Source organism: Thunnus maccoyii, chromosome 15 (assembly GCF_910596095.1).
Source record: "Thunnus maccoyii chromosome 15, fThuMac1.1, whole genome shotgun sequence".
NCBI lineage: Eukaryota > Metazoa > Chordata > Actinopteri > Scombriformes > Scombridae > Thunnus > Thunnus maccoyii.
This window is the reverse complement of record NC_056547.1, coordinates 6,531,677-6,549,563: the sequence shown is the minus strand read 5'-3', so window position 1 is coordinate 6,549,563 and position 17,887 is coordinate 6,531,677. Positions and strand designations below refer to the sequence as shown.

Below are 17,887 nucleotides of genomic sequence, written 5' to 3'. Positions count from 1 at the left end.
GATGGAAGAAAGACTGTTAACAGTGTGAACAGTCAAATGAAATGACCAATAGAAATTATAAATAGCTGTGCATCACGTGTTACCAGGAGGAGTAAATTCAATATCTGACTGGCTGATCAGATTCAACAGGAAAATGCAGGAAATGTGTTTTTTTGTTTTGTTATTTACAAGAACTTTAATAACATGTAGTGACATGAGCAGCTGTTTAAAGTCATATAAGACAATTTATTCAATGAGGCAGTTTAAAGTGTTTTATAACCCGACTGTGGGGGAGGAAGTGGTGATGGTGGAAATGCTCTAGCAGCTGTTTCTCTGTGGTGACCTCACAGCTGAGACATTTCAGAGTTATGTTGCCCTCTAGTGGTAAAATAGGGAAATACACACTCAGAGTCACAAGGTTCAGTGTACTCCTTCATTAACAAATTAAAATTTGTGGTGTGTGTGTGTGTGTGCGTCTGTGTGTATGTTTGTAGTGATAGTGTAAGCTGTTTCTTTTATCCTCACACATTTTGACAACTGATAAAATTTTAAAAAGTAAGCTGATGCTTTTGTTAACCTTTCCTGCTTCAGCGTCCAGACCGTGGTCGGGGAGCACAGGGGAGACTTTGTTTACTACTCCAGGGCCGAAGTCACCGCTAACTTCGGGGTTAACTCCCTCCACTTTATCAACAGGTAGCAAGCAAGAAACAGGAACTCAGCTTTAATCTTGAGGAGTTGTAGCATTTATGCATCTATTCTCTGTCAGAACAGCTCCAACTGTACATACACTGTACTATTATTGTCACAGCTAACTGCTAACTTAACTCTCTCTCTCAGTCGCCGCTAACACAACACAGTCACAACCGCTCGCTCTCTTGCTCTCGCTCGACCACACACACGCCTCATGCCCCCCCCTTCCCTCCCAAAACTTGGGACAAAACCTTTAAGCCTACACATCTGAACATTTGAGATAAACACAGGTATGATGTAACAGGAAGACTTCTTAAGCAGGTTTTCAGGAGAATTTTATTTATTAATTGAAGATAAATATAAATACTATTAGAACAAATAAGAACAAAAATGACACTAAAAATGTTGCAGCTGCTCTAGACAAAATGAAGTTCACCAAAAAATCACGTTTTACATTCACCAATAAATAGATGATCAATTAACAATTCATAATTAATCTTTAACTTGTAGATGATGTAAAGACAAACTTTATCTGAGGTGAAAACATTTAGCCAAAAACAGATCACATGACCTTAGAGAAGACGTATACTGTGATGTAGACAAATCAATTTTTCCATTTTTGCAATGTGAAATAAAGTCCATCAGTCAGTACCACAGATAAAACCCTCATTAATCCTCTAACATCAATAATCTGAACATTAACAATAATGTTACAATGACATTAACATTTATCATCTGCATGACAAATACAGGACGTGAAGATGGCAAATGTATAAGATACAAATATAAGCTCTAAGAAGTGTTATTGCTTTAATATGTGAGTTTCAATGAAAAGAGGAGTATCTAAATATTCAAAAATGTATTTATGTTGTGTAAAATTGTGGAAACATTTACAAGTTTATGTGTAAAAAGAGTTACAGCTGTTACTTGGACTGGAGGAGCAATGTGTGTTGGAAGACTAAAACATAAGTCACACATAAGTAGTTGAACATTAAAAGTTTTAGGTTTGAGTCTTTGAATATATATGCATTGCATAGACTAACATTTAATGTGACTGCACACACACACACACACACACACACACACACAGACACATAACATTACTGTGGACAGAGGACAGCTATAAGGATACACTCACTAATGCTTGTTAAAGCTCAAAAACAGGTGCAAGTTAACCCACATTGCACATGACTAACTGATATGAATTTGATATCTGAAGACAAAAGATGCCCCACTGGAGTAACGTTGTGGCTCTTTGGTTTCTGGTAGCTGCTGCAGTGATTCATCTCCACCAAAGGTTTGAGGAAACAGCTGGACAGCAGCATCAGTTCTCTCCAGATGTTGTTACTCCTGCAGTGGAGGATTCACATCAACATTAATGCTTCTATCAGCTCTCAGATAATCTTCACAGATATCATTCTTCACTGCATCCACTGACGACCTGAAACTCATAAATCTGATCTATGAATTCACACTTTAGTTTGATGTATCATGTGACTTTCTGACGGGTCCTGTGATGTCACATCTCAATATTCATTAAAACAAGTTGGTTAATGAACATTTATGGTGCAAAATAGAATAAAACATTGAAGCCACAGCATCTTTATTTGAGTTCACTATTCTCCTCTAAATCTTTACTGGAAAGCTGCAAAGACAGAGTAACAAATAGAAAAGGACCTGGAATTATTAGTGGTCATATTATACAGTAAATATATGTTTGATTTTAGTCCAAATTAATATTAATCAGTATTACATTAAAACCTCAGTGTCAGCTGTTTCCTGTAACTATACTGGATCACTTGACTGAGAAATTCTGTCAAATCAGACAAACAGTTTTTTAACAAAGACAGACTTTCAGTATATTTATGAGAGTATTATATCAGTATACTGTAGCTAGTTTCAGGAGGAGCAACAGAGAGATTCTTCATACAGTATCTGCACAGTGTTGATGACATGATGAAATACTCACTGTGATCAGTTAAGAGCTGCATCTCTGACTGAAGATGGATCAGAGGATGACGAGTCTGAAGCTATAAAAGAAAAACAAAGTGTTTAATTTAAACTATAAACTGCATAGAGAGAGAGAGAGAGAGAGATAAAATGACAGAATACTCACAGTTTGCAGGCCTGAATCCTGAAATACAGATGAGAGATACTTCAAAATGTAAAATGTCAGAATTTATGAAAGCAAACAAATAAAACACTAATAAATGTTTTATAGAAACACTATTAATTCCACTGATTTCTGCTTTTATTTTAAAAGGTAAGAGAGTAACTCTTTAGCTGGAGGTCACGTTACTGAACATCAGCCAGGTTACACTGTTATTTGTTGTTAAAATGGCTTCATGATGAGTAAAAGTATGTTTGTCTCTCACCATTATCTCTTCTTCTCCAGATGAAGACTCCAGTGATGCAGACTGCCAGGAGCAGCAGCAGTCCTACAACACCTCCAATAACAGGACCAGCAGGGAACTCTGAGGGAGAAACTGGAACCAAAACAAAACATTCACAGTGCATCAAGGGCATGCCAATGCACTTTTGGTATTTTCACCTTTAATAATGTATGATAATCATACAACATTATTGACGATCACGTTTCTTATTGTCATCCCTTAAAACACAGGACTTTCCCCGTCATGACACACAGACAGTTTGGGAATCCTGTGAGAGTTTTCTGCTGAGGAAACTTATTATTGTCCAGGATGTGCAGAGTTGTTAATATGAGTACAGCAGCTCAATTATACTGCCAAAAGCAGATGATGTCTCTTTCTAGGTGAAATTAATGTTACTGGACATGTTGATGTGATGGTTTAATTTGGCATCACAATAATTCATACAATGATCATCTGCAGGTGAAAACCACCTTAGTGCTTCAGACCTCTGTGTGTCCGTCCTGTGTCTATGTTGTATCTGTTCCCTGTCTTTGTTGTATTACACCTTTTGTGTTTTTGTTATTGTAATACTAAAGCTTTGTTCTTTATGTTTTTCATCCTGTCATCTTTGAGTTGATCACCCTGTCCTCCCTGAAAGCTCTTGCTCTCTCCTGCATGGTCACATGTTTCCTCAGATCAGCAACAGTTCTAGTTTGTTCTTACTGTTTAATAAATCTAATTTTCACATACAAACAGTACATTGTCTTGTGAGTAATCCCATGACAGTGCAATAAATAAAATACAAGTAAAGTAAAAATGTGGTCTAGCATTTTGCATGTTGTGTTTCTTTTTTCTGAAATTATGTTTTATGTTTAATTTGGTTAGATTTGTGACAGACCTGTGCTCCTAATCATTTGCTGGCACACCACTAGATTTGAACTGTTTTTTGTTGCATTTACTAAAGTAATTTTTAGTAGGTCATGTGCATAATGTAAGAAGTAAGAAACAATATTTATTTGAATGAGCAGAACAGCAGTTATGTTTGTTAACCCTGTAATAAACTAACCTTCAGCTCCAGAAAGTCAAGATTGTTTCAAACTCATTCAAATTGTAAAATCAGAGCTCAGGTTTAACATCTTCTAAATGTTCATGGCAAATTTCATGTATACATTAAATAAACATTGTAAAGTCAGTATTCCAGTCTTACCCCAGTTGGTTCTGATCACTTTTTTGTCCAGTTTGGTGACGATGTCGTTCTTTGCACCAGAGAGATGAAACACACATTCGTACCTCCTCCAGTCTTCAGGTGTGACTGATGAAAGGTTCAGGTCAACACCCATCTGGAAGGATCCATCATGGTTGGGGAGGATCTCTCCGTGTTCCACGTCCTCATGAAACTCCTCTCCATCATTCCTCCAGAACATCATGGCTCTGTGAGGGTAGAAACCTGTAGCGTGGCAGCTGACTGGAGAGGAGGGAGTCTTCTGGAGGAGAGACACTGATGGAAACTCTGGAGAGATAAATGGTGAGGGGTGTGGGAGGGAGGTTAGAAACAGAAGATGCATTTAAATATTGTTGTGTCCATGAAACTACATCAGGTCATGTGATTCTACCTGTTCTCAGCAGAGAGCTCTTCCCAAGGTCCAAATATCTCTTCACAAACTCAGGGCAATGCTGGGTGAGGAAGTAGTTCCACCATTCATTGTGAACTCTATCTTTGTCCCACTTGTGTTTGGTGATGACAGCTTGTGGTTTTGGAGCGATCCATGTCAGTGTCTTCAGGTCAAATACTATGAAGTCTTCTCCATCATAACCATACTGAACAAAACCATTAAACTCTCCAGTCTCATCATCCCATTCACAGCCAAAAATATTCTGGAAGATGTGGACACCTGAGAGAGAGACAGAGAGCAGAGTGAGATCCCACAGAGGGTTACAGGTGGCTGGAGCCTATGTGAGGCTGCATTTTAGAAAATGTCAAGGAACATGTGGAAGAGTCACCTCTTCATTGCAAGACCAACACACAGAGATACACAAACTGACATCAAGGGGTCAAACTTTCCAACCAAAACGTACTTGACCTGCAGTTTTTAAGCATCCAGATCAAACCAAACATGACAAGAAGGGCAACACACACACACACACACACAAACACGCACACACACACGCACACACAAACACACACACACACACACACACACACACACACACACACACACATACACACACACACACGTACGCACATGCACACACACACGCGCACACACACACACGCACACAGACACACACACACACACACGCGCGCACACACACAAACATACACGCGCGCACACACACACACACACGCACACACACGCACACGCACGCACGCACACACACACACATACACGCACACACGCAAACAAGCTCACGCACGCACACGCGCACGCACACACACGCACACACACACGCATACACACACACACGCACACACGCACATGCACTAACACACACACACACACACACACACACACACACACACGCATACACACACACATGCACACACACGCACACACGCACGCATACAGACACACACACACACACACGCACACACACACACCATGATTCAAATGTAGAACCCTTTTGCTCAGTTTTTCAGTGAATTCAGCACATAGCTACCAGGGAAACTATATATAATATTAATATTGACGACCCATTTTGAAAGAGTCCCTCACATTACATGGATGGTAATAGAGGGAGAGATATGAGTGAAGAATATATGCACATTTAGTAAACTGTGTATGTGTTTGAACATCTAAACGTGTGTTTATAATGGAACTATATGTGTTTGCTATTTGACAAAAAACACGACTTTACATTTTTACAGTATTTTTACTTACCTTCAGTTTGGTTCAGTTGCTGCTTCAAAATGTCAATGTGAGCTTTGTATTTATGTTGGTCTAATAAACACTGCTGCGTGTACCACTCCAAGTGTTGTGGATCATCTTCTAACAGTTTCTTTGCCCAGTCCTGTTTGGCTTCTACTTTCTTACTGATGCTGTCACAGTAACCTGCTGGAACTTCATCAACCAACCCAACAACCACATAATCTGGGAAGTTTTTGACTCCAGAGGATATTGTGGCAAAAAACTTCAGCGAGTGTTTCACTGTAAGAGAAAGAAGTTTTAAGGATTTTTAAGTTCATTTTTTTATAATCATGCATTTATCTATACTTGTGATAATAACATTTAATTACATTAAATATTTTGCCCAGCATGAAACCTCAGACACACAAAGTTAGTGATGAGCTGGTGATGAAAGTAGAACATCTACCAACCTAAGAGCCAGATATTATACTTGGAATGATTGAGACTAAACAAAAGCTAAAAGGAGAGTGAATATTGACCTTCCATTGGCCAGGCAGCCAAAAACACAACTCAAAACACAAATGAATGCTGGATATGTTAATAGGCCATGTTTTGTTGGCACATTTGCCATAATGACTAAGACAGCTTTATTAACCTTAATGATCATCATTTTATATAAGGTTAGTAATGACTACATGTACATTCAAGTGTAAATCTAATCAAAATGTTAAATCTTGATATAAATATCTGTACACTGATATGAGATTCCTGAAAGTGGAACAACATATGGTGAGCAAAGCATATGAATTACAACTATTTATCAGTGTTTTCTCTAATTTGCCTTATTTTGCTTGAATAATGAAAAATATCTTAATCTGTAGAAATTTTGTTATTTTATTATATTATTTAATTTGATTAATTTCATTTAAAAAAAAATCTGATCTGTGTTTAGTCGGTCTGGTGGAAAAAAACAAAACAACATTGTACAAAACTGATAAAATAATTTCAGAAATGTGACTTTGGTGAATAATGTTCAATAACATCAGTATAAAAAACCTCAAACCAAGAGGGAACAAAAGCCAACTAAATCAGGCCTAGGTCAGTGATGATTACAAGATAAAGAACTCATAATTGCAAAATAGTTTTCTGATGAATTCATATTAACCAGATACTTCCTCTCAATGATGAGGTAAATATCTTCAACATAATATAGCTATTAGTTATACATTTAATCCTACTATAGGAGATGCTACATTATTATGAGAACAAATTATTTGAAGAAAATATCTCCAGTTTTTTCTGCTCTTAATGCAATGTGCCTCCATACCAATCAATATCATTTATTGACTTTAATCAATAATTAATCAGCAGTGAACAGACATGTCAAAATCTGAGGTATGTTAAGCTCTGCAGTAAATGTACAGTTATATTTAAAAGAGATACTGCAATATGATAAATATTTGTGAAATTGTGCTTTACTACATGATGCTGGTACATTAAGCTGCAGTTAATAGTCTAAGTGAGAATCATTACACTTAATGAAAGACCAACATCATGTGAAGCAGAAGGTCATACTCAAGTATCTCCTCTTGTGTCACATAGACTCCACACATGCAGTTATTAAAGTGTTAATACATTTTTGTTTTAGACAGTTTTGGAATATCTGTAGTTTTAAAATACACTGAGACATAGTGTAGCCCATGATTTATGCCTTGGCTTATAGTTTTCACATTATTATAAGTTAATGTTGTATTCCTGCCTTGCAACACCTGAGTCAGTCTCACAGGTAATCTACAGTACAGCACTGGCCCTCAGAAGGTGTAAATGTAATAAGAATATTGCTTTGAAATCACAGTTACAGTCACAAAGGTCTTCTTATGAAACATTAAATCGTTTGTAGAAAATCCTCCTTCCTGCCCAGTCCTAGGTGGGCGGGATTTAGTCTCAACCTAACAGGTTGAACCTGAACTGATAAGAAGCCTGGCTCAGTCTCTCCCTTTGTCTGCTGCAGCATGCTGACCTCTGTGTGATATTAGCTACCTTCTCCAGTTGACTGTGCACCTGATGCATAATTTGTCTAAGTTAAGGAAGTGTATTGTAGTTATTGCTGTTTCTTTGTTCAATAACCAAACAAGTGCTTTGATTTGATTGAGATTTATTATAGTACTTTTGTTTACTGATTATTGTTTTCATTTTCCTTTTAGCCTTTAAATCATCTGTGAAGGTCAACTATTTAAGTGGAAATCCTGTGAACAAGACAATAATCCGTTGAACGGCTCTCATCTCTGGTCCTCATACTTTAACTGGTGGGCCAACGCAGAGGCTCTTTAAATAACTCAGCTACCACAAAGTCAAGTTTCCACAACATCGATGTCATTCACTGTGTATTTAAAACAAATCCAGATACAAAATGTAAAGACTCCTTTATTAAAGTAATACTTGAGGTCTGTGCTTTGAGATTTCAATTTAATTCTTGTTCTGTTCTGCTATTATGTTGTTTTAAAATATTATATCATATTACGCCTAGATTATATTACATTATACTGTATTATATTATTCGTAATCTGAGGTTACAGTATGAGTACACATTTAAAACAACCTGTTAGAGTTGTATGTTTTATATTTAGGTCATTTCAATAATGACACTATTTAATAAAGTCAAAAGAAATAATCTGACACACAGCCAGATGTTAACAACATACAGAACACAAGAACTGTACAGAAACTGTTATTTCAGCAAAATATATTCAGTGTCAGTGACACCTGAACGACATTACAGGTAAAATTCACAGATTAATCCAACACGTTTCAGACATGAATTAATCTCATTAATACATCTCAACAGTTTATGTAATAGATACTATAGAGAAATAAAATCTTATCGACCAAATTAATGTTTATTAGCATGCTAAACGCTAATCGTGAGTTAAGCTAATCGCTAATTAGCCACAATGATGGACGGACTTTGGCAAGAATATGTACAAGTTACCTCTGTGTCCAGAATGTAAACTCACATAGTTCATGCTGTTTTAAGCTAAATGTCAAAGGAATATGTTGCTTTAGACATCATAGTTTGACTCCTTATGTTAGGGAGTAATGTGTGTTTTGCATTTAATATAAGTTAGAATGAGCTATAGTTTGTATTGTATATTAAAGCTAGACCACAGTAATATTACTATTTATTATTGAGCTTAAAAAGGGTTCAGATAGTTGTAGCTGTGGCTTGTGAGAGCTAGTTTCTCACTCTCTGCACTCACTCGCCTCAAATCACCTGCTTATGTGATTTTCTCCTGTTAGCTTTGAGGAAGACTTCAGATGAAGAGGGACCACTTCTTCCCTGTGGCTGTTGGAGAGGAATTTGCACCTGCTGATACAAAACCTCCTGGACAACTTTAGATATTTAATTTCCCAATTAAAGACAATTAAAGGTCCCCTTTGGATTCCTACTAAAAGAGACACTTTATTTAAAAAAATTGAAGACAGTTTAGGTTGTACTACACTGTAAAAAAAAAACTGTTGTTTTTACAGGAAAACGCTGGCAGCTGTGGTTACCAGAGAATTCCTGTAAAAAATACAGCAGCACAGTAGACAACTTTACAGACGAAATATGTAAATTGATTTACAGTGAATGAAATCACGGCTGAATCACATTAAAAAACTGTTAAGTCTACAATTTTTTTTTTGTTAATTTCACATAACGGTGTTGTATATAAATAGACCATTTCCTGTATTTTTTACATGTAATAACTGCTAATTGTGCATCAATAAATGATAAAATTAACAGGGAAATATCAAACAAAAACTAATTTAAACCGGTAGAACAACAGTAAAACTCTGCATTTTAAATGGAATGGTTCTGTATATTATATATAAAATCTCTTCAAAATATGCTGTGTTTTTATGTTTTAATAATCAAGTTATAATGTAAAATTTACGTATAAACCTGCAAAAATACATCTTGAGAAAAGACGAGAGAAAAATATCACTTTTGGGAAATTTATTTAACAGCAATAATAGTTGTAAACAACTGGATGCATTTTTTTCAACAGATACAACATGCAAAGAAGCTACATATAATGGTTCTTGAACTATGACTGAATCCAAGTTGAGATACTCCAGAAGATTAGCCTCTTTAAATCTGGACATTTTTAACAAACTTTAACAAACAAAGTTTAAGTGTCAGGCACACAACAACAACCCAATTCAATCAAAATTTTGTTTACATTCTGAATGTTCCACAGTATGGCATAAAACTTATCTATCTCCATGGAGACAATCACGTGATGCCAACAGGCCAAGTTACAGGTCAGATCTGTGGAGAGGCGTACCCCCTCAAAATAAGAATGCACGTTTGTTAAGGTATTTTTGCAAAATAACAAAAATTACGTTGTGCCTTAATTACCATAATACACATTGTGGATTGAACAAAGCGAAAAGTAACAGTACCTCTTCTCAAACAAACAGTCAGAGTGCACAGAAGGAGTCCATATTTAGGCTTAACGCCACTCGTGATCGGAGAGGTCCTGGATCAGGGTGAGGACTCGAGGGTTCAGATTGAGACGACGCTTCGAGTTTTTATTCTCCACCTTAGTTCCTTTTTCTGGGTTTATCGAGAAAAAACACCTGTAGAATAAAAGCATATTAAGCATTTTAATTGATCAGTTAAAAAAAAAAACTTCATGTGTTCTTAACTTATTTACTTCGTGGATGTTTTTAAAGCCAAAACGTGGCTTGTTCCCATGAACTGCTATAAAAATAGTATATTTTGATATTTTTTTCTACTTTAAACATGTCACTCTTTTAGAGTCTGAAATATACATATCAAATATTAATTATATTTTTAGCTTTTTAACCCTTTCAATGCCAGTATGTTTACATAACTCTACATAATGCTGTTTTTATACAAAAAAAACTAAATAATTTCCATTAAATGCATTTAGTGAGTACACATACACAACATTATCCGACATCAATAGCACACACACTTTTCTTCCAGAAAACAATAAAAAGTGTGAAACTTTGCGGCATGCTTTGAATGGGTAAAAGTGGTGCCACCTGATGGACAAATATAAAAACTACAAATTGAAAGCCTGTGGTCCAAACCGAAATCTTAACATAAAGGAATGCATTAGTTTTTGTCAAGATAAACGTGGGATCAAAAATAGTGGTTTTAATGGGTTTCAATGGGGCAGTTTTTGGCCCTAGGAACTATTAAGGCAGTTTTTGTGTAGCTTAGCCATTTTAGGCTTAATTAAAGTACAGGTCTGAGAAATGCCATGCCATGTTTACTCACCTTTGAAGAAACTCCAGAGTTGAAGCCAGCTCAGATGGATAATGGATGTTGAAACAGAAGTAGCTCCCGAACATGAGGCACAATGCAGAAATGAAGGAGGAGATGTTTGTGTTGATGAGGTTCCGATCCAGACTCAGCATGTACCTTGTTGAGGAATAGCAGGACTGTCCTATGAACAAATTATTTAACAGGTTATATTAATAAGCGCTGCACTCACATGACAGATTCTATAAACAGTGCAATTAAAAAAAAGAGATATGAAACAGACTTACCACAGACAATAACAGCAGGTGTCAGAGGCACTTGCTCCAGTTGGACCTCTTCTGCCAGACAGGTATCTTCTACATGGAAGAACATGGACTCCTCCTTCTCATCAAAGTAGCTGAGCAGAAGCAGGACCATCTCTTTCACATCATCTGAGCAGCCACTCTGCTGTCCCCGCATCCTCTGAAGCCTTGCATAAGTCTGAAGGAACTTATTACTCTTGGTGACATAAACTGTGGTCATGTAGTTGAGAAGCCTTTTTCCCTTCAAATCCAAATTTCGCGTGAATGTCTCTTTGAGGTCAATCCCAGTGAGTTCCTTGAAGTGGACCGACATGCCAAGTTCGTCAAACCAAAATGGCCACTCCTCTCGAAGGCTTTTGATACTTTTTCCCTGGTTGACATGTTGACGCTGTGTGTAAAAAGTGGACTTCATTAGACATTTTACCTCCTCTGGATTGGCATCAGATTGTTGGAACATCTCCTTGAGTTTTTCCTTCTTTTGGTGCTGGCTCTCTTGAGTTTCTTCACGGGGCAGAAATTTCACATTCCATTTAATGCATCCGTAAGTGTCCTGCATTGCTGCTCTCTCTTCTAATGGGATCTCATCTGTGTGGTCTGAGTCATCAGCCTGATGTTTTCTTTTTCTTATTTTGGGTGTTGAAGTGCGCCTCACATTTTCGATTCTGTTTTGCAGCTGTTTTACAAGGGAATGGTAGCCTGTTCCAACAATATCGCCCTCTATTACATCTTGCAGAGAATTGGGATATTTTGCCACCATTTGCTTTGCAACATCAGTTGAATGCTTTTTACCTACATGGGGGCATTTTTCCATCATCTCAGTCACAACAATCCGGACCATTTGCCTCCTCAGTTTTGGGCCTGGCCTTTTTCCCCTCTCCAAAGAATCCATCACTTCCTCAGGAAATTTACTCCATGGAATTTCAAAGTTGTCTTCCCACTGTGTGTCAAGTCCTAGGCTGCTGGAGGAGGTTGACGATGAACTTTGGGGTGAAACAGAGAGCGATGACAGCAGTTGGGTAGGTGAGGCTTCCACAGATGATAGTGAGCTGTTCTCGGGAGTTTGGTCTTTAAATGACAAAAAAATAAGATTATGATTCACATTGTACAATATTACACAATGTCCATGTCTGCTTTTGCTGTTGAATAGCTGTGTGTTGTGGTGTTTTTACTTACATTTCTGTTTCCAAACAGAAAGAAGCTTTCTGGCTTGTACAGGTCTTAATACTGTCATCAAATCAGCCTCCGTTACGAAGCGTAGATCATCATACGTCTCGACTCCAATGGACTGCAAGTGCTCTTCCAGGATGTTTTTGTTTACTACTTGAAGTTCTGGTAGGGCTTCCATGATGGCGACATCTAGGAAGGTTCGCCCTGAGTCACTCATATTTACACTGAAGAAGAAATGCAGAACAGAAAAAATATACAGTACATACACTTAACAGAACAGGGACATGCATCAGGTAACACTTATATTAATGTCAAACTAACAGTCCAATTAACAGCTTTAATTGGACTTTATTTTGCCACAATACTGTGTTTTAGTGGAATGACTTGGAATCCATTAAGAATATATGATACCAAAGGATAGAAATCAGGCAGGTCATTAATGTTGATACATTGTAACCCAAGACTGTCCTTTGTCACAGAATACAGATGGTATTCTGAGAGGAAGATGCCTTTGTGGATATCCATCAAAACATACACAGATGTGTCATTTTGAATCAAGATGAGTAGAAGTTCACCAAACTCCATATACTCATCATTTCTGTACACAAGAAACTGTCCTTTTTTATATGCAGTGCCCTTGTACTGAATATCTGTGGCAACTGTGGTATTGCTTTCTGAAAAGGCTAACTCCCTGACTGCATGTTTAATAGCGTCACTGTAGAGGTTGGGATAAAACGCACAGCTGTCCTTCACTTGCAGTAGTTTACTGCATTCTTGCCCAGCTAAAAGATATGCCTGATACATCTGATGACGCTCTGACAATGTTTGACAAATATTTTTGAAGTTTTTCAAGTGTCTGGCACATCTTTTAAAATAACTGTGTTTACTTTCAAACCTAAGCGTCCATAATCTCCTCAATGGACCAAATTTCAACGACAGTGCTGAATAATGGCGCAAATAGTGGTGCTTGGGTTTGAGTTGAATTTCAGGAAACATCATCTTTCTCAACTCCAAATATTCTTGGATCAAAATGTCAAGATATGCTATCTGGGACAAGGAAATGTTCTGAGCACAAATAAGATCCACAATGTCTTTTAGCTGGAGAGCTAACTGCCATACTTCATCCTCATGATTTTGCACTTTGTCACCAATCAAAACTGGTAGCAATCTCAGAAGGTTCCAGTTTTGAATGGCTTGCCCTGATAACTTGGCTCCGTCAGGTTTGACAGCACATGGCTTTGTGAGTGCTTCAGATCCTTTGTACTTAAACTGTTTGATGCGCCTGTTTAAGAGTGAGTATGTGAACCATTTTTTCATTTTTATAATGTTCTTCAAGTACAGTGCTAGATCATATGACAAGACTCCTTCAAAGAGGTCATGACCTAAACAAGGCGGGAGACCAGGTTGGGATACGTGAAAAGACTCAAGGGTATTAAAGATAGAGTTTACCTTTATTCCTCTGACGTCTTGGATGTTTTCAGCCTGGAGATCAGCAACAGCTGTGTCATACGTCTCTGGGGTGCGTGGAGGACCACAGGCATTTGGATCAGCCTCAAACTCACTTCTCGTGATGTCACAGTACCTGCAAAAATATTGAGAGCGGCTGAAGTTCTCTGTAAACCCACCTATGCAATGAGAACCAAGGTTATCCCCAGCAATGCAGTAGAGACCCCCTTTTACTGTTTTTCCATCTACATTTATTCCATCTGTCTCCAAGGATTTCAGATCTGCCAACAACTCTGAGAAAACTTTGGCTATTCCAAAACGCTTTAAGTCATTCTCAACACACAACAAGACTAAAAACATATTATCAGTATTTGAACGCAAATGAATGGGTAAATTTGCTAATGAAAGATAAACTGCAAGAACTTTGTGTGTCTTTTTAGCAGAACCCAGGGGATTCACAATTTCAAATGAATCTTGATACAAAATCAGTTTGAGGCTTTCAGGGTTTTCATTAAAGAACTGGTGACATTTGAAAATTTTTCCATCATATAAATCCGTAAAAACCTCTACATCAGGATCTCCAAACTGTTGTGGCTGTGCATTCCTCCATAACTGGGAGTGCAAAAAGCTCTTCAGAGTTTCTGCCACTGGTATGTAGTACGCAAATTTTTGTGTCATGTTTTCATCCATTCCCAATAGCACTTTTTGGGGTTCCGTGTACTTAAACATTTTTGTGAATGTCTGATTTCTGGTGTATGTTGTTCTTAATTGTCCCTGATGACAGGCAGAGAACAAATCTGACTCTTTAATGCAGTCACATATTTTAGTGACTGCTTCATCTGATAGGCTCATATCATTTTTTAATAAAGAACTTACTTTAGTTATTGTGTAGGCTTGACCTAACTCGTGCACATTTTGCATCTCCTCAACAATAGTCTGTATAGTAGAGGCAGGAATAAGCAGCTGTCCTTGCAGTTTAAGGTAAAAGAGACACATGTTTCTGAGATAAGACTGACTATCATTCTCTGGCATATCACTGGCTGCACTAGCTGTTGGCATGGCTTCATGTGTGCTTTCTGAATCATCTGTACTGGCAATGACATTTGGGGGCTGAAGGCGAGTTTCCTTGTACATGTCATCAATACCATCAGGGGAGCATGCTTTATGCTTCCTACACATGTGAGAAGTAAATGATGACTTTTTTGTAAACACATGCTTACAACCACTTACTGGACATGACACAGACCTGCCCTCTCCAAAATGATCATTTAAGTGAGACACTAGCTCTTTCACCGTGTGTAAATTGCGGGCACATAATGAAACTGCGCATTTTAAATCCGCAACAACAGCTTTAGGAGCAGCTTGCGGTGCAGGTGCATTGTGCACACGATAAAAATGGCCCTTGAAAGCTGAGTAAGTGGTAAATGTTTGACTACAGTTGGCGCCAGCACATTTGAAAAGACAATGAGGCTCATTCCTATGTACTCTGCAATGCAGTACATAGCCTCTTAATGTAACAAATTTGCTTTTACAAAAGACGCAGGTGATCATTTTTAGGATTTCAAATGTTTGCCTGTGCTTTTCAGCTGAATTAAGTTATCACACATTGAGCTAACGTTACTGGTCTTAAATATGGACTGGTGCTAGCTAGCTAGCTTTCAGCACACATTTTCGTCTGGTCTCGAAAAAAGAGTAGCCTAAATATGAAGCTTACCTTCCAATTGAACAGCCACAGACCCTCCAAAAAACTTGTAGATTTGTCCTAAAATCTTTTAAAATGAAGTGGTCCGAAGATTTCTGCTCCGTTCTCTGCTCTGCAGACTGCACACTGGCTCCTTAGTGACGCTAACGGCTAATGGTTCGCGCTTCTCCCGCCCTCACGTCATTATCCAATCAGAGACGAACTTCAGCTGCGCACTTTTAAATTTCAAAATTAGGAGGACTCAGTGCACAATGAGAGAGTAAAAGTACAAGTGGTTAGAGGTGGCACTGTTAGGTTGTTTAGCCTGTGAAAATGATAATGATAAAGACTAAAAGAAACATAAAGCATACAAGGATTAGGACTGAACAGTGTTACTTTGCATATATCAATAATTTGAATGTCTTATACACACACTCTACAATATGCTACAAATAGCCTAAATTATAAATGCAATGTTATTAAAATTGTATATTTTTTATATTTAAATAGATAGGTAACCTCTCAGGTTCACAATAAAACTTTTTTGTGAAAACATTTTAAATAGGCCTACGTCAATTTGCATCATTTTATCAATCATGTTAAAATTACAGCATAAACTTGTAAAGTGACTTACATATATTTGTATTTTTTAAAACAACTGACTAAAACTATAGTTTTTACAATATTTGCATGTGAAATTAACTAAATTGTTTTGTTATGAGTATTACAGTATTTCTCTGTTTTTGTTACCAATATTTGTAGTTTTAACAAATAAATTTGATTGTAATCACATATTGTTGTTGTAAATATAACAAAAACATTCTGTTTAATAGTTTCCAAAAATTCACTGTACTTTAAACAAAAAATATATGTTTTTGAGTTTACAATACTTTTCTGTAGGGATTTTACATAGTTTTTATGTAAATTTCACAGTCATTTTTTACAGTGTAGTCCATGGACTCAGAAATGACTCTTTACTGATTTGACTCTTTACTGATACTGATTTGTTACCAGGGTTCAATTTGTTATGCATCTATAACCATCCATTTCATTTTAATGGAAGTGTAAGTTTCCTTTAATTTCATGTCTATAAGGTATGTGAGGAAGTAGGATAAAGATACTCTGTGATTATCTTAAGTATAATAAGGATAGCTATGCTCCAGTACAGCAATTCATACAAATAACTGGATGTAAGTAGTAAACTGCTATGAGACCCTAAATAAATTCTGCTCAGTTGTTACACTCATATGGTCTCAGTAATTATTTTTTGGTAAGCTGAAGCAGTGGTTACAACTACAGTAGTAGAAAAAATTGTTTAAATACATGGCATTCATTTTGATTTGGCATGCTGAGACTGGAACACTGCTTGAAGGTGGGGGGTTGCCGTGCTCATGTCCCACCTCTAGAACCCCCACACTTTTAAAATTGCTGCTCCACCCCTGTGTGTGCGCACCTCTGCAAGCTAAATTTTGGCACTTCCTGTAATTTTAGTTATGGACCAATCTCTGTACTATATAGAAAAGCCTGAAACATCGGAAACCGCTCGGCTCGCTGTAAAATCTAACTTCACTACCTGTAATAGACCCATGACAGGTATGCGTCTTGTTATACCCCCGCAGTGATACGCGCCTGTCTATAAAGGATTTGTAAATAATTTATTTACCATCGCTAAAGCCATTGATTAAACCCTTTATGATGAACAACTTATCAAAAATGGTACGGGTAAAGCTTGATCTAAACTGCGTAAATTTGAAAATGAAAGTGAATTGTATCACGTTAGGCCTCTCACTAAAAAACAAACGAGTAATTTTCGACAACTAAATGTTAAAAAAAAATATGTTTTTAAAGTTAATCTCACCTGAAAGTGTGACAGGAAAGAAGATGAGCAGAAAAACAAGCTCCATTGTCTTCATGGCATCACTTTTTGGGAAGTCTAGTGATCGCTGCAGTAGACAAACCAGTCACCGTTTTAATTTTGTTGTGCGTCTTCGTGTGTTGTGTGGGAAGGTGGGACCAAAGTAGACCAGTATGATATTGCACCTGATGTGTGAAGGTGTCCAGCCCACTGACTATCACTAATCTATACAGACACACATTTTACCCTTGAAGCAAATGTAATAATTATA

The 17,887-nt window shown here is 37.3% G+C and overlaps 3 protein-coding genes across 3 annotated transcripts in view; all 3 read right to left on the bottom strand.

Annotated features, from left to right (window-relative positions):
- The window catches only part of LOC121913597 (major histocompatibility complex class I-related gene protein-like), a 90,552-nt gene that overhangs the window by 56,686 nt on the left and 15,979 nt on the right, over positions 1–17,887 (bottom strand). The gene's annotated exons all lie outside the window — the stretch shown is intronic.
- Positions 1,980–17,771, bottom strand: LOC121913604 (major histocompatibility complex class I-related gene protein-like). The gene is made up of 8 exons (XM_042436315.1): positions 17,620–17,771; positions 5,921–6,187; positions 4,655–4,933; positions 4,249–4,551; positions 3,045–3,155; positions 2,786–2,803; positions 2,639–2,699; positions 1,980–2,019 (listed from the first exon to the last, which is right to left on the bottom strand). Exons 1-7 carry the CDS (start codon positions 17,672–17,674, stop codon positions 2,644–2,646), a joined length of 1,089 nt encoding a protein of 362 aa, XP_042292249.1. The 5' UTR covers positions 17,675–17,771; the 3' UTR covers positions 1,980–2,019; positions 2,639–2,643.
- LOC121913587 lies at positions 9,870–16,431 on the bottom strand. The gene is made up of 6 exons (XM_042436262.1): positions 15,795–16,431; positions 14,084–14,216; positions 12,641–12,858; positions 11,453–12,532; positions 11,181–11,349; positions 9,870–10,510 (listed from the first exon to the last, which is right to left on the bottom strand). Exons 3-6 carry the CDS (start codon positions 12,849–12,851, stop codon positions 10,384–10,386), a joined length of 1,587 nt encoding a protein of 528 aa, XP_042292196.1. The 5' UTR covers positions 12,852–12,858; positions 14,084–14,216; positions 15,795–16,431; the 3' UTR covers positions 9,870–10,383.

Coding starts and splice junctions, on each gene's coding strand:
- LOC121913587 (XM_042436262.1), bottom strand. CDS start 12,851: ATGAGTGACTCAGGGCGAACCTTCCTAGATGTCGCCATCATGGAAGCC. Junction 12,533..12,640: donor TTCTGTTTGGAAACAGAAAT/GTAAGTAAAAAC, acceptor TGTCATTTAAAG/ACCAAACTCCCGAGAACAGC. Junction 10,511..11,180: donor ACTCTGGAGTTTCTTCAAAG/GTGAGTAAACAT, acceptor TTTATTCTACAG/GTGTTTTTTCTCGATAAACC.
- LOC121913604 (XM_042436315.1), bottom strand. CDS start 17,674: ATGAAGACAATGGAGCTTGTTTTTCTGCTCATCTTCTTTCCTGTCACA. Junction 4,934..5,920: donor GCAACTGAACCAAACTGAAG/GTAAGTAAAAAT, acceptor TCTCTCTCTCAG/GTGTCCACATCTTCCAGAAT. Junction 3,156..4,248: donor AGTGATCAGAACCAACTGGG/GTAAGACTGGAA, acceptor TTTTGGTTCCAG/TTTCTCCCTCAGAGTTCCCT.